The sequence below is a fragment of the Nematolebias whitei genome, chromosome 9 (assembly GCF_014905685.2).
Source record: "Nematolebias whitei isolate Nwh7 chromosome 9, NemWhi1, whole genome shotgun sequence".
Lineage (NCBI taxonomy): Eukaryota > Metazoa > Chordata > Actinopteri > Cyprinodontiformes > Rivulidae > Nematolebias > Nematolebias whitei.
The window spans coordinates 31,769,991-31,784,950 of record NC_056506.1 but is presented as its reverse complement, the minus strand read 5'-3'; the positions used below and the strand labels follow the sequence as shown (position 1 = coordinate 31,784,950).

Genomic DNA, 14,960 nt, shown 5'->3' with positions numbered 1-14,960 from the left:
CTGTAAAACTGGCTGAGTTGTATGTCAGTGGACTGTAGCGAACAAATTAATTTGGATTGACCCCAGAAGTTAATCATAGATGCACACCCAGTGATTCTGAAAATGTTATTAGAATGTATTAGAGATATTTTTGCAGACGGACGCAGAGACGGGCAAAAAGCACAAACTGCATTTGATTGGACAGCGCGTGATGACGTCATGTTTCCAATTAGCAGCTCATTAGCTGCAGGTGAGGCGACGTGCTCAGACTATTGATGGATTTTAGCTTCGAACCTTGAGTTACGGAGCTCACTGGCGTTAGATTGTTTATAAATATGTTTAAATGTTCATTTCAAAAGTAAAATGTCGGAAAGAACTCCGTTATTACATTACCGGCTGACCACCAGCACCGGCCCGGAGCACCGGCCGGCAGGTGTGTCCCACCGGACCGGGCTGCGGTCAGGAGGCGGGCGGCAGAGCCCGACCCGGAAGCTCGGGGTGATGTTCGGAGTGGTCATCCCGACCTTACTGTCCATGTTCAGCGTCGTGGTGTTCCTGCGGATTGGTGAGTGTGAAAAACGACTTTTAGAGTACACAACCACCTCCAGGCGAGTCCTCTAAACGGGAGGAGTCATTTGGACAAATTCAGTTCACAAAATCAAAATTTGCTGATGATTATTGTGAATTGCCACAAGAAACTTCTATAGGCTTTTTTTAGGGGGGTGGAGTAGGGGAATGATCAGATTAATCTGTGAGGTTTACAGTTATTCAGATTACAGCAGAGGTCTACCTCACAATGTTTAGTGTCTCCTAAAAGTGAACCATTTCAGCTGCTCTCTGCCTAAAACTCCACTTTTCAGCTTTAATTCATTGTTTGATGTGCTGAAATAAATGGAGCTAAATGTTTGATTTGAGGAAAGATGAGCATGTTTTTAAAAGGTTCAGAGTTTTAATCAGTTTTTATCACAGTTTTTATCAGCTCTGTCAAATCAGACCAAACATCATGTTCAGGTTGCATCAAATTTGCAGATTTCCTTCCTTTTTAAGTTTAATCACGCTTGGAAGGTGATCAGATGAAATTTATTGTGACCCATTCTGATGAAATGAGTAACGATGAGGCATTTTTCATTGAGTTTCAAACTTTCCATCTCAAAATACTCTAGTTTGGTGTATCACCTGCACAGTGTTAATAATTTAACTGTTTTGAAAGTGTTGATCTAGCTTTAAACCCTGAAAATGTGTTAAAAATCAACTGAGTTAAATCAACACTTGACTTTTTGCTGTGAAAAATGGTGAATGCCCAAGCTTCACAACATTGTATGAAAGGATTTCCTGCTGCTTTGACGTTCAGCAGGAAAAAAAAGTGATCTGTTTCTAAATGAGCTACAAGGTTTATAAGACAAAGGATTATTTCTAAAAACATACATGTTACAAAAAAACCTTTTGATTAAATGAGGTATATTGGGAAGATTATTTTATTTACCTGGATTGCTATTTATGGTCTCATTTTTACGCAAATTTAAAAATCAGTGCTTTTATTTTGGTTTTTGTTCCCCCTCCACTGCAGGCTGTGCCATTCTGACTCATTTTGCCAGCAGGCGCCACAATTTAGAAAAAATAATAAATGTATTTCATATTAAAGATTACAGACTGAGTTGTGCTGAAGGCTGATTCATTGTGTTTTCATGTGTCTGTGAGGATGACTGGGTAACTTCTGGTTTCTTGCAGGGTTTGTTGTGGGTCAGGCCGGACTGTACCACTCCATCGCCATGTTTCTGGTGGCCTATTTCATCATCACAATGACCGTCTTTTCAATTTGTGCCATCTCCACTAACGGGGCTTTGGATGCCGGTGGTGCCTACTGTATCCTTGTTCACCGCTGAACGATGCAGCCGTCACACCTTATAAAAAAAACAGGTAGATTCTTTAACTTTCATTCCCAAGACATGATCAGCCGGGCCCTGGGTCCAGAGTTCGGCGGCAGCATTGGGATCATGTTTTTTCTGGCCAACATTTGTGGCTGTGCTCTTTATGTTTTGGGTTTAGTTGAAGCCATTTTGTCCACCTTTGGGGAGCCAGAAGGTAACGCCCGTTTTAATTTAATGAGGACTCCTCTGTGAATTTATTAAATGCTTGTTTCGACTTTCAGAGGGCGCTGTAGCTGCTGTAGGTTTTCATCAGGCGCTGCCGTCAGGATACTGGTGGTGTCTGCTGTACGCCACCATCCTGCTCTTTTTATGTTTTGTTGTCTGTCTGGTAAGATGCTTCCATTTTTATTTATTCTCAAGTGGTTCATAGTCTCACAAGGATGATGACCTCCATCAGTCACAGACATAAAAAGATTTGTATATATTTATTAAAGGTCAACCAACAAAAAGAAATCAGTAAATCCATAAATGGTTGAAATGGAGGACAGACAATTCTTTAACTGCCCTTAGATTTCTCCTTTATCTTTATAAGTCCTGTGACTTTGTAATTCTGCTACAGTCCAACTGCAAAAATCATTATTAAAATTCAAAATGATGAAAACAATAAAGTAAATGTCTAATTTTGTAATGGACTCATTGAAACTTATGAATTAATTCCAAATGCCTGAAGTAATGTTGCATTTGTAGTTGACCTAAAAGGAACAAATACTTTTCTCTTGATGTAAAAGACAAATAAATGAAATTAAATTTTCAGCACATTTAAATACAAAATCTGGACTTTGGGGGGTGGGGGTGGGTTGATTTTTAAAAATGCATAAAACAAAAATACAGTAAGAGTTCTATGTTCTCATATAAAATGATTATGGTCACTAAAACTGTTGCAGCACAAACCTAAGTGAAGTCTTTACAATTTCAAAAGTTCTCAAAGTCTTAATTCCTGTAGGGGTCGGGTTAAGCTCACCAGTTAAATAACCAAGATGTTGGACACAACACATTTTGTTTTACATTTGCAGCTGTTAAAAGAAACTACTGGAAAATGTTGATTAATGGATGATAATGGTGAGAAGATAACTTGTGTGATTTGGAATAACGCAGATCAACAGACGTGTGCTAAGTGGTAGGACTTGCCAAATAAAACTGGTTTGTCTTTACAGGTGGGGGCCGGCATTTATGCCAAAGCTACGTTTGTTATTTTCATCATAGTGGTGATGGTCCTGGTCTCCATCTTCGTCAGTTTTTTCGTTATGGAGCCCACGGTGGTGGTTCTACCAGAAACGTCTCTAATGGACAACGCCAGCATATGGACTGCTAATTATACTGGCTTCTGGCTCAGCACATTGAAGGGCAACCTGTTCTGTAAGTGCAGGGTGTCTGCATTACATTTGTCTTAACGGTCTTAAAATTAGCCTCCTCAAACAATACGAGACTGTTTAAATGATCTTTGATAATTCAAGATGTTCATGTTTTCAGAGAAAGTTGCAGGAATTATTTATTTACCTGTGCATACATACGTTTCTTTTTTTTTTTTTTACTCAACCACTTGTCTAAACACTTAAGCATGTTTTATTCTCTTCAGCTGATTACACCGTGGACTACACCACTGGCAGTGTGATGAATTTTGCCAGTGTTTTTGCAGTCTTGTTCAACGGCTGCACAGGAATCATGGCGGGCTCTAACATGTCAGGTATAACACACAGAGCAGATTAATGATGGGTGCCACCTTCAGAGGCCTAATGTGTGCTTATTCATGAGTTTGATCTTTGAAATCTCAAATTTACAACTTTTGAAGATGGATTTTATGGTTCTGAAATAGGTTTTAAACCCCTTTTCCATTTTTTCCTCATTTGTTCAGGATGCTGCATCAGCTTGATTGTCAAAGTTGGGTTTTTTTTTTTTCAGGTTTTTTTTTTTTCCCCATTTACCCTTTATTTATCCAGGTAGTCTCATTGAGCCATGAGAACTCATTTTCAAGAGAGACCTGTTTAGGGAGCAGATGGTGGGGGTTAAGGGCCTTACTCATGGACCCAGAGTGGGGTGAATGAGGGTGGGGGCAGGTGTGGGTGCTTCACCTACCCCACCCACATTTTTGATGTTATCGGTACCGGGGCTTGAACCGGCGATCTTCCGATCACAGGGCCACCTTCTCTAACCTATGCGCCACCACTCCCCCCAAGTTTAAATATGTAATGTAGGTTTGTTTTGCTCAAGTCTTCTAAAGTCACTTATCAAAAGCAGCACTGTGTGCAACAACAATGTTTGGTTCACCCAGAATTTCAACAATTGGGTAAATTATCTTTTTATTTTGGCACCAAGTTAATTTTGGCAACCTACACGCAGTGAAAACCCCGTGGTGTTTGGCACCTCAAATGAGGAGCACAAATCCCAAGTTGGGAACGATTAGTGTAAGACCCTAAGGGCTAAACTGCTACTGTTTTCCCCTCAGAACATGCTACAGCCTTAAAATCCAAACATTTTGGTTTAATGTTGAGACTTTCAATGACAGAATAATTTGACAAATATGACTAAATTAGAAAATTGGGTAACACTTTATTTGAAGGGGTGTGCATAAGACTGACAACACCCGTCATGAACATGAATGACTCTTTTTATGAATGTTTGACTCTTGTCATTAAGACTCGTTCATGTTCCTGACATGCGTTATGTCATGTTTATGGCTGTGTCATGTCAGTCTTATGCACACCCCTTCAAATAAAGTGTCAACGAAAATTGTGAGGTTTCAAAAAAACTAAATGGTTTGTGGATTTGTGGGTCTTTTGAAAGTAATGGTTGTATTTTTTTTCCCCAATCTGAGCAGAATAATTTATGTACAGACTAATTTTTTTTTAAAGATTTTTTGACAACTTCAGCCACAGTATGTCTAGTTTAAGAACTTGTCATTTGTTTCATTCAGGTGATCTGAAAAACTCCAGCTTTTCTATCCCCAGAGGAACGCTCGCAGCTGTTTTTACAACCTTCATCACATACGGTCTGCTGAGTGTGCTGGCTGCGTGGACCTGCGACCGGTTAGACATGCAGTTTAGATGCACATCTGAAAATGCACGCAGTTCTTGCACAATTAAACAGCATGGTGTTTCTAAGAAAGATGCAATTTAAGACCATAATTGTCTTCAGATGTTTAGTTGCTGGAAAACTGTACATTTTTTTTTTATTTAAGCACTCAAAATTATTAGTATGCTAAAGTGAAACACTTCTCTCATCACACCTAGTTACCTTCTCCAAAGGGACTACAGTTTTCTGAGCAACATAAATGTATGGCCTCCTATGGTGACCGTCGGTATCTACTCCTCCGCTGTGTCTGCTGCCATGAGCAACCTCATAGGAGCCTCCAGGATCCTGTATGCTCTGTCCAAAGATGACTTGCTGGGTGAGTCTTGAATGTACCCCGCTGCCCAGTGTTTGCAATTTAAAGTGTTGTTCAATCGTGCAGTTGAATACATAATCAGTGCAAACTGGATGATTATCCATAAGGAAATAAGTATCTTTAAACATAGTAAGCAATACTCAAGTGTCCTCCGTCTCTGAACAATTTGAATAGTGAATGTTTGTAGTTTTCAAGATGCGTTTTCGAGACTGAAATTTGAACAGGGAATGTAAACCTTAATGTTTTTTGTGCAAACTATTCAAGTGGGTACGAGTTGCACTGTAAAAGGTAGGTTTTTGTTTTTCTTGTCTGAGGTGGCACAGATCCTAGTGAGCAGAGTGAACAATTTTATCTGCCAACAGATGCAATGCTGGAGTCAAGGGGTGGCCATTGGTGATCTTAGCCACCACAGATTATTCTTTGGCCACCACACAGGCCACCCCAGTTATTTGAGGAAACTATACTTTTCAGGAATATAAAAACTAGAAGGCATACGTTTCCTCAAATTATAGGGGTGGCTTGTTTACAAATGTGGTCATGGCCATCTTGGATTTTTAAATGGCGGCCACGTTTTTAATAGGTAACTTTCTTACACCAAAATTCAGCCACACACCATAAAGGTCTGTGGTGGCCATCTTGATTTAGGTTTGCTTCAAATGTTTCTCTGTAGATTTAGATCAAATGACTACTTTCTGAAAGTTTCATTAAAATCTGTTGTGGTTCATGAAATATTTGCTAACAGAGTTGGCTCCAATAGTCGATGACAATGTTTTAGGCAAAGATCTTGCATAATTTGTTAGCACTCATACGTTTTAGGATCATTCTCAGCTACTACCACACCAAATTTTAGGTCAATGTTTGTAAAATTGACTGAGTTGTAGCCATTGGATTGACTCCTAGCATCAGTCAGTTGTAGATGTCCATCCAGTGATTACTTTGTCGTCAGTAAAATTAGTCTGCTGGTTCGAGACGTTTTGATAACAGATGGACAAAAGTCATTATTGTCCACCTTTGCTTTTCAGCATCAGGAAATGTACTGGGGGTGGGAGATAAAGTTGGATGACTTGGCCTCTATTACTGCAGTGAGAATGATTTATAAAAGCAGGGCTAAATATCTGATTTATAGTATATAAAAGCATATGTGGGTTAGCTTACCTTCATCAAATAGTATTGATATTTTATTAATCAGCCATCTGTGTAAAATTGGCTGCCTTCTCCAATGTGAGAAACTGGCACTTGTGTTTTGATTTTCATCTTTTTATTTTATATTTTCTGCTTAAACATTTTATTCTGGAAGGCTGTCTGACAACAGATGGCTCCTGGTGCTGACTTTTTGAAAAGAAAAACACCCTCTTTGTGCGTTTGGGTTACTGAGTGCAGGATGACTCAGTTGTTGATTTGATTTTTGGAAGATTAGCAGTAACAGACTTTTCTCAGTGTTGCATATTTCTGCAGGCAGGGCCCTGGCTCTGGCGAAGAAAACCTCTCGAACCGGGAACCCCTGGGTTTCTGTGCTCATTTCCTGGTTGCTAGTGCAGGTAAAACTCTTACACAAAAATACTTAAACGTAATTTGTTAATGCTGAAAGCTATTAAATGCAGGCACTTCCTTTGCACTTAACCATAATCTTTAATTTTTGTAGTTCAAAATCTAACTCGAAGACTTCATGTTCCACAACCCCAAATTAATACCTCAAAGTTTAGATAAAAAAAAAAAATAAAAAAAAAAAGCTTTAATTTACCCTGGTAGAACTTGGAAAAAGCATCTAATTTCCATTTTACATACTTCTTTGAGGGATAACGGGCACAATAGCCAGCAGTAGTCTGCTGATGACGAATATGTTTTCTTATTTTTACACAGCTTGTCAAGAAAATATCTGCCTAACTTGAGATTAACACAAAATTAGAAACAGTGCTGGAATAAGTAGAAACTTATTCTTTGTGCTGTTTCATACTGAATATTGGTTGAACAATCAAGCTTGATGAAAGCTAAACAGAGTTTTGTTAATGTTGTTGCTAGGTATGAGTTGTTGCTTCAAACTTGGCACATATATTCATGCACACGACCAGTGTACTATAGCTATAATTTAATGCATTTTCTGGCAATGTTGGGACAAGTACAGTACTCAAAATTGTAAAGTGAGTTATATTGATTTTATTCTCAGTTTCAATAAAACGAGTACAAACCTTTTTGGTGACTAAATTTACTACTTGTATACATTTGTCAGGTAATTGTTTAACTCCAACACCTGCTTTAAAAATGGGAATAAACACTTTTGCAGGTTGGTATTTAAATAGATTTTATTTACAAATATCGAAATGAGTTAAAGCTTTAAAACGGCTATAGCTATATATCCCCCCCCCCCCCACACACACACACACACACACACCCACACCCACACACACACACTCCCGTGAACTGATCAAAAGTGGTGGTTGATTCATTGTGTGGGGTTTTACATATATTCCTGCATTATTCCAACATAACGGGTTTGTTCCACTTTGGAGTAAGCTGTTTAGGGGAAGAATCAGTTTTGTTGTGTGTTTCCTTGACTGATGAAGCCTTCCAGGTGGAAGGTGAAACGTTTCACCCCCCAAAAAAAGAAACTGTCCAGATGACCTGACTGAAAGTTGTTGGATTGTATACCTGGATTATTGAGCATGGACTATTTTGATATCCTGCAGTGTTTTTGTAGATATTTTGTTTTCCTACCACCAGGTGGTGCTGTTTGCTGGTAAATTGAACACCATTGCTGGCATTGTAACCATCTTCTTCTTGCTGGTGTACGCTGCTTTAAATCTGGCCTGTTTAGCTCTTGAATGGGCCTCTGCTCCAAACTTCAGGTATAGTTTAAAGCGGGAAGTTTTTTTGTTTGAAAGTAATGAGCTCAAACATTAAACCCAGTTTTCGTTGTTTTAGACCCTCTTTCCGTTGCTTTACTTGGCATACCTGCACTCTGGGGTTCTTGGGATGCCTGGTCATGATGTTCTTGATCAGCTCCATTCATGCGTTTGCCAGCATGGCGTTCATGCTGCTCCTCCTGATGCTCATACATCACCTGGGGCCCATCAGCAACTGGGGCTTCATCAGCCAAGCTCTCATTTTCCATCAGGTACGCTCATCCCTTTCAAAAACATAATTTGACTAAGAAATTTTCAGTTTTAATTTGATCCATTTAAATAAAGTTTCTAATCATTTAGGTACGCAAGTATTTGTTGATGTTGGATGTACGTAAAGACCATGTGAAGTTCTGGAGGCCGCAGGTGTTGCTGATGGTTAAAAACCCTCGCACCTGCACGGGTCTTATGACTTTCATCAACGACTTGAAGAAGAGTGGCCTCTACGTGCTGGGGCATGTGAAGCTGGGATTGCTTGGTAAGGAATATTTAAACAAGAGACAGTTTTCCCTAAAAGAAAAACCATCCAGACATCTGGAGCCACTGTGGTAAAATCAAACAAGATTTCCCAGAAAAAGAAAATCTATCATTTGTGTGCTTAAAGTTGATTAATTTTAAGGCTTTAACAGACATGCAGCTCTTGGTATTTTAAACATCCTAGCTACAACTAGATGTTGGGACATTGGTTTTACATTTAAGCTCCCATTGACATTGATTACCCATTTGCTGTTTCAAGCAAGCATCTGTTGAAATTTTATTTATTGGACAAGCTTATTTATTTAGATAGATAGATAGATAAAAAGAACTACCTCTTTACTGATTGTTTGAAGACGGAGAGCTGTGGTACTGGGATTCTTGTTGCATTCTCAACTTGCAAATAACAAACTTTTTAATAAAAATCAAAAAGCAGTCTGCTCATTCAAGCTTGTATTTTATTTTAGAAAGTACTTTGGGCCACTCACTTTAGTGTCAAGTCTGAGTTGTTTGTAACTTTTGACCTAGTTGAATGATGTCATTAAATAGAGATTTACTTTAGATTTAGTTGTGGTTCAGTTTGTTAAGTGAATAAACTAGTTTATGCTATATTACAAGGTTTAAAATGCTTCTGCAGTTGATTACTGGCCAGTAGCCCTCACCCCAATAGTCACTAAATGATTACTGGCCTGTAGCCCTCACCCCAATAGTCACTAAATGATTACTGGCCAGTAGCCCTCACCCCAATAGTCACTGAAATGCTTTGAAAGACTGGTCATGGCCCACATCAAAGCTACCATCTGCATCAGCCAGGATCCACACCAGTATGCATAATGCAAGAAATGATCAGCAGAGGACGCCATCTCCTCTGTAGTCCACACTGCTCTCACCCACCTGGAGCAGGACTCCTACGACGGATGCTCTTTGTGGACTTCACGTCTTCCTTCAGCACCTTGATTCCCCAGACCCTGATGGATAAAGTACTCACACTAGGACTAAGCCCCTTCATATACAACAGAGTCCTGGACTTAAACAACTGCCCGCAGTCTGTGAGGATCCCCAACTTCTCCTTCACTGTAACCCTCAGCACTGGCTCCCCCCCAGGGCTGTGTGTTGAGCCCCCTCCTGTTCACTTTTCTCACATGACTGCACACTTACCCATACAGGCTGTCATATTGTAAAGTTTGCAGATAACGCGGTGGTGGGATGCATCACAAATGATGAGTCCAGGAGGTCGAACACCTGGAGAGCTGGTGCAGGAAGAGCAACCTCCATATCAATGTGAAGAAGACAAAAGAGATCGTGGATTTCAGAAGGAGCAAGCACACCCCACCCCCAACCCCCCAAACATAGGAGGATCTGCGGTGGAAGTGGTCTCCAGCTACAAGTACTTGGGTGTTCACCTGAATGACAACCTCAGCTGGGCAACACCACCACCAGCCTGATCAAGAAAGTTCATCAGAGACTCTACTTCCTCAGGCGGCTGAGACGAGCTGGTCTGGGAAGCTCGGTCCTCACCACCTCCTACAGGTGTGCAGTGGAGAACATCCTGTGCTCCAGCATTAACGTGTGGCATGGAGGCTGCACAGCTGCAGGAAAAAAAGCTGCAGAGTGGTGAAGGCTGCACAGAAGTCTGTTAGTGTCAGTCTCCCCACCATCACAGACATGCACACCTCTAGATGCAGGAAGAGAGCCACCTGCATCAAGAAGGACCCCACTCACCCAGCACACACTTATCACCCCACTCCCCTCAGGCAGGAGGTTGAGGAGCATTAAGTATAGAACCTCTAGACTGAGGAACAGCTTCTACCCTGAAGCTGTTAGACTCATGAATCTCTAACGAGAAAAATCACTAATACCACTTTGGTGATATGTCACTTTATCTGTGCTGCTGATTATCCTTGCTGCTGATTTATTTCTTTAAGCTGCTATATTCATACCTATCTGCACACGACGGACTCATGTTCAGGCTGCTTTTTGATAAACCGTGTTATATTAATATAATATATACAATTATCTTAGATCCTTGTAAACTGTTTCTATTTTTTTAATACTTTATATTTTTGGGTGTAACTTGGACCTTGTGTACACAGTTTCATTCCATCTCATGTACCACATGTGATGCAAATGACAATAAAGAACCTTGAACCTTTTCAAACTATACATTTCTAGAAATAATTGTTTTAAACTCTGTTTGGTTGTGCAGATGGTTTGACTTCTGATCCACTGCAGAGCTGTTATGACTCTTGGCTGTCCTTGGTGGATCATCTAAAGATCAAAGCGTTTGTTAACCTAACTCTGGCCGACTCTGTCCGACACGGAGTCCAAAATCTGCTTTTCATCTCAGGCTTTGGTAAGATTGTTTGACTAATTGTTCTGTTTGTGATTCAAACTTTGTTCAGTAAACATGTTGCTTTTAGGTGGAATGAGACCAAACACCCTCATTTTGGGTTTCTATGATGAGTGCACACCTGAAGACAATCTCTCCGATGAAACTCTTCCATCTGCAGCCCTTGGCTTGGATAAAGCTTGTCCAACCATGGACCCTGGAGATCAAACCTCCCCCTTCTTTCCTCCTGTACGGGGAGATGAGGACTCCAAAGACCTGCAGGAAGAGGAATATGTGTCTATAATTGCTGATGCTGTAAAAATGGGAAAGAATGTAGCTCTGGCTCGTTATTTCAACCAGTTCAATCGCAATGAAATTTTAGGTTTGGGAAAAAAACTCTGTGTCAAAGAAGGCATCACAGAGTTATTTGTGGACGTATGGCCTCTAAATCTGCTCAATCCAGACAGCCACGGGTATGTCAATGTCTGCTCGCTGTTCCTGCTGCAGCTGGCCTGCGTGCTTCGTGAAACCCGGGCCTGGAATCAGGCAAAGCTTCGCCTCTTCCTGTGTGTGGAGGCTGGCTGCAGCCTGCAGAAAGGCGAGATGAAGAAGGTCCAGAGGATGCTGAAGGAACTCAGGATATCTGCTCAGGTACATGTGGTGGCTTGGGACCAGGTAGTGGCGCTGCACTGGCAGAGAGGAGGAGGAGGGAGGGGGCATGAAAACCTGGGGGAGAATTCACAGGATGACGACGACGACGATGAGAGGGTGAGGCAAGAAGGTGAGCAGCAAGATGCTATCCAGTCGTTCCCCCACATAACGTCTCATTTGACAGATGAATTTATCTGCGCTGTTAACAGCCTGATCTGCCGACATGGCTCTCCTAAACCAGCTGTGTGTTTCCTGTATTTGCCGCACCCCCCAACAGACATGAGCTGTTATCACACCTACCTTCATCAGATGGACCTGTTGAGCAGGAATCTTGGTCCAACGTTGCTCGTGCACGGAATCACTCCTGTGGTCACAACAGACTTCTAACATTTTATGCACAACTTCTTAATTTATTGACCAGCGTTAAACACTTGAAGGCCTTGTGGCAGCAAATTATCCGTAGGTTTAAAACCAGAACACGGATGCTACCAAACCTGTTTTATTCTTGAGTTGAGCCCAAATTTCACATTTTTTGGAAAAAATAAAATAAAATTCTAAGTATTTTCACTTTTGGAATATTGGTGTGATTATGATATTTCTGTGGTTTTCACTTGGATAGCTTAAAGGATTTATAATGAGCTTGCTCTTTTTTTAATGTTTGGTAAAATACTGTTACCATGGGAGGATATTAATATTTTATTTTACTGTAAACATAGAAAAATAATGTCTAAAATGAAGTATTGCTGAATTCTTCACATTTTGTTTCCAGGCGCACTGACTTTCTTGTAACTTAAAATATCTTTATATTTTTTCAGGCTTTGAACTTGAGCTGCTTTTCACTTGGTTTCAGTCCAGTGCCAAACCATTTTAAAGGTTTTTGTTTTGGCCCTTAATTCAAGCACAAAAGGCTCCTAAACTCAACAGTGGTACAATGGCAGACCACTTTAAAATATATCCTTCTAAATTAAGTATTTGGGCTATTCTTAAAAAGCTCAAACCATAACACACATTTTTGAAGGAATGACTTTCAAATACCATTCAATCTATCAATGTCCATGTTATTTATTTTTAAGCATAATTATTTTGTTCTTGCACCCACTTGGCCCAATTTAAAGTTGTGGTCAGGTATGAGAACTGGGCAGAAATTAAATGAAAAAGCAGTGTTTATGTAAAAAAAAAAATGAAAATAAAAAATAAAAATCTTTGAAAGACTCCAAGCATAAATGATTGTTCTGAAACATCTTAATATTACAAGAAGTGTTTGCTTCTTAGAAACTAAGGAGGATATAGAACTTTGCAGTTTAAAAAAATCAAATAGCTTAGACAGACCATCTTAAATCTGTTTTTCTGTGACAAGACAGAAATACAAACGTATGTTGCCTGAAGAAGCCGGTGTAGTTTATTCTTCCTATAGTTTTGATTGAAACAATGTTGGCTTTATAAAGCGTCTAAATGTACTTTAACAAATAAATAAAATAAAATGAAATGAATGTCAACAGTTAACTTTGGATGAGCGCTTTGGACACAGTCTGCTGGCACAGCACATTCAGAACAACATGGATGACTAGGTTCTGACTGGTTTTGTGAAATGAGCCAAATTTCAGCTCCTGTGTTGTGACCGTGTCACATTTCTTCACACCATAGATGGCAAAATGAAGTTTTAAAAGGGTAGTTTAAGACTCCTAATTGTGCCACTGTTGTTTTAGAATAATTGTGAATGAAGTGAAGGCTACCTGACAAACATCTAGGATATTCATGAAGACAGGAGTACCTACAGATGATGAAAGGGCACCATCTGCTGCAGATGTCACATTTGATTTGAGTAAATCCCACGAGTTGGTCCTGATGGAGAACCAACACCCGCCCACACATCGACTGAGAGCCTGTGGGAGGGAGTGGATTCCCAGATGGAGGCAGGGTTAGCTCCATGGGTGCCAATGATGTGAACTGCATCAGATTTTTTCTGTTTTATATATTTTTTTTAAATGTCCTGAACAGACCACTGTTCTTGTGTGACTGCTGGGTCTGGGTGGGTGCTGAAGGTTCTTACCTTCACCTGCAGAGCCATGGATGGAGGAAGTGACTTGGTTCTGCCTGGATAGAAGGAGCACAGATGAGAAAAACAAGGAAGAGCTTTGGTTTTTAATTAGGTTAGTCTTGATATTTCAGAGTCTGGAATTGGAAAAAAAATAAAAATAGTTTTATTTCATGATATGGACCTATTCTGGCAAGTTAATATTCATGTGATTGGTGTTTCATTTGAACTTCAGACAATAAGCTTTTTAAAAGCCAAGATTTATTTTAAATAAAGGCCCTTCTCTGTTAAAGGAGAGCTGTGGATGCCAAGAAAATTCCTAAAATAATTTTACCAACGCTCCCAAAATGACTTGCGATAAATCAACTCCCCTATAAAGACGAGCTACAAGAAGTGAACATTTCCTACAAGATATTTTCTGTTTTCGATGCATCGGAACACCGATTTGAACCAAAACGCATCGTCTCATTACACTTCCATCTGTGGTGTACGTCACGTTTGCTCCAAAATTAAACATTTTTCATTTACGTGTATTGTCACCAGCCTACACTTCCCTGACAAACTGTAAGTAGGAGGGAGCGCGCTCACAGATGGAGGCAAATCCAGCTCCAAGTACTATAAGAGGAAACTGCAATCACAGTTGAACAGAGGCAGAACAACCTCCTATAAAGGATGGTCCAGTGTTTCCTACATGCTAGAGAGAGGCACAGCTTTTAGAAAACAGAAGCTGCACTTTATTGGCTGCTATTTCAATATGTACTGGTCTTTCATCTCAAATAAACAGCATAAAACCTAAAGGTTTTGTTTCAATGCTCCAATTCATCCATTATCTTAAACCGCTTTGTCCTTTCTGGGTCACGGGGGTCATCTTGGACAGGTCTCCGGTCCATCACAGGGACACGCATTCACTCACACATGGGGACGATTTAGTTTCCAATCAGTCTGCATGTATTTTGTCAGTGGGATTCGGTCTGGCAACCTTCTCGCTGAGAGGCAACAGCAACTGTGCTACCGTGCTCTAACCTGTCAATATAAAGTTGAGTCCTGCGAGGTTTGAAGAGGAGAAAACGACTACGATTTTTAAACTTTTGAACTGAATTTTGTGCTGACATTTCAGCTTTTCTAGATTCACATGGATTAGTTTGTGTGACAGATAACCTGGCTGATGCAATGTTCTCATCAGCGCACACAAATTGTGTTGTTGCAGAAACTCACCTTCTGATCAAACAGACACGTCCATCTGTGGCTTACGTCACATCTGCGCCTGAATTCATCCCCCCCCCCC

The 14,960-nt window shown here is 40.3% G+C and overlaps 2 protein-coding genes across 2 annotated transcripts in view; one reads left to right on the top strand and one right to left on the bottom strand.

Moving 5' to 3' along the window:
* LOC119414221 (chloride channel protein 2-like) overlaps positions 1–14,960 on the bottom strand; it is a 553,451-nt gene that overhangs the window by 67,025 nt on the left and 471,466 nt on the right. The gene's annotated exons all lie outside the window — the stretch shown is intronic.
* LOC119415081 (solute carrier family 12 member 9-like) lies at positions 343–12,178 on the top strand. Its single transcript, XM_037682224.1, is given in 15 exon segments — positions 343–544; positions 1,708–1,842; positions 1,924–2,061; positions 2,129–2,235; positions 3,062–3,263; positions 3,484–3,591; positions 4,819–4,943; positions 4,945–4,992; positions 5,115–5,292; positions 6,745–6,827; positions 8,008–8,132; positions 8,209–8,401; positions 8,490–8,664; positions 10,867–11,013; positions 11,081–12,178. Coding segments are annotated over 15 exon segments (2,913 nt in total). The 3' UTR covers positions 12,028–12,178.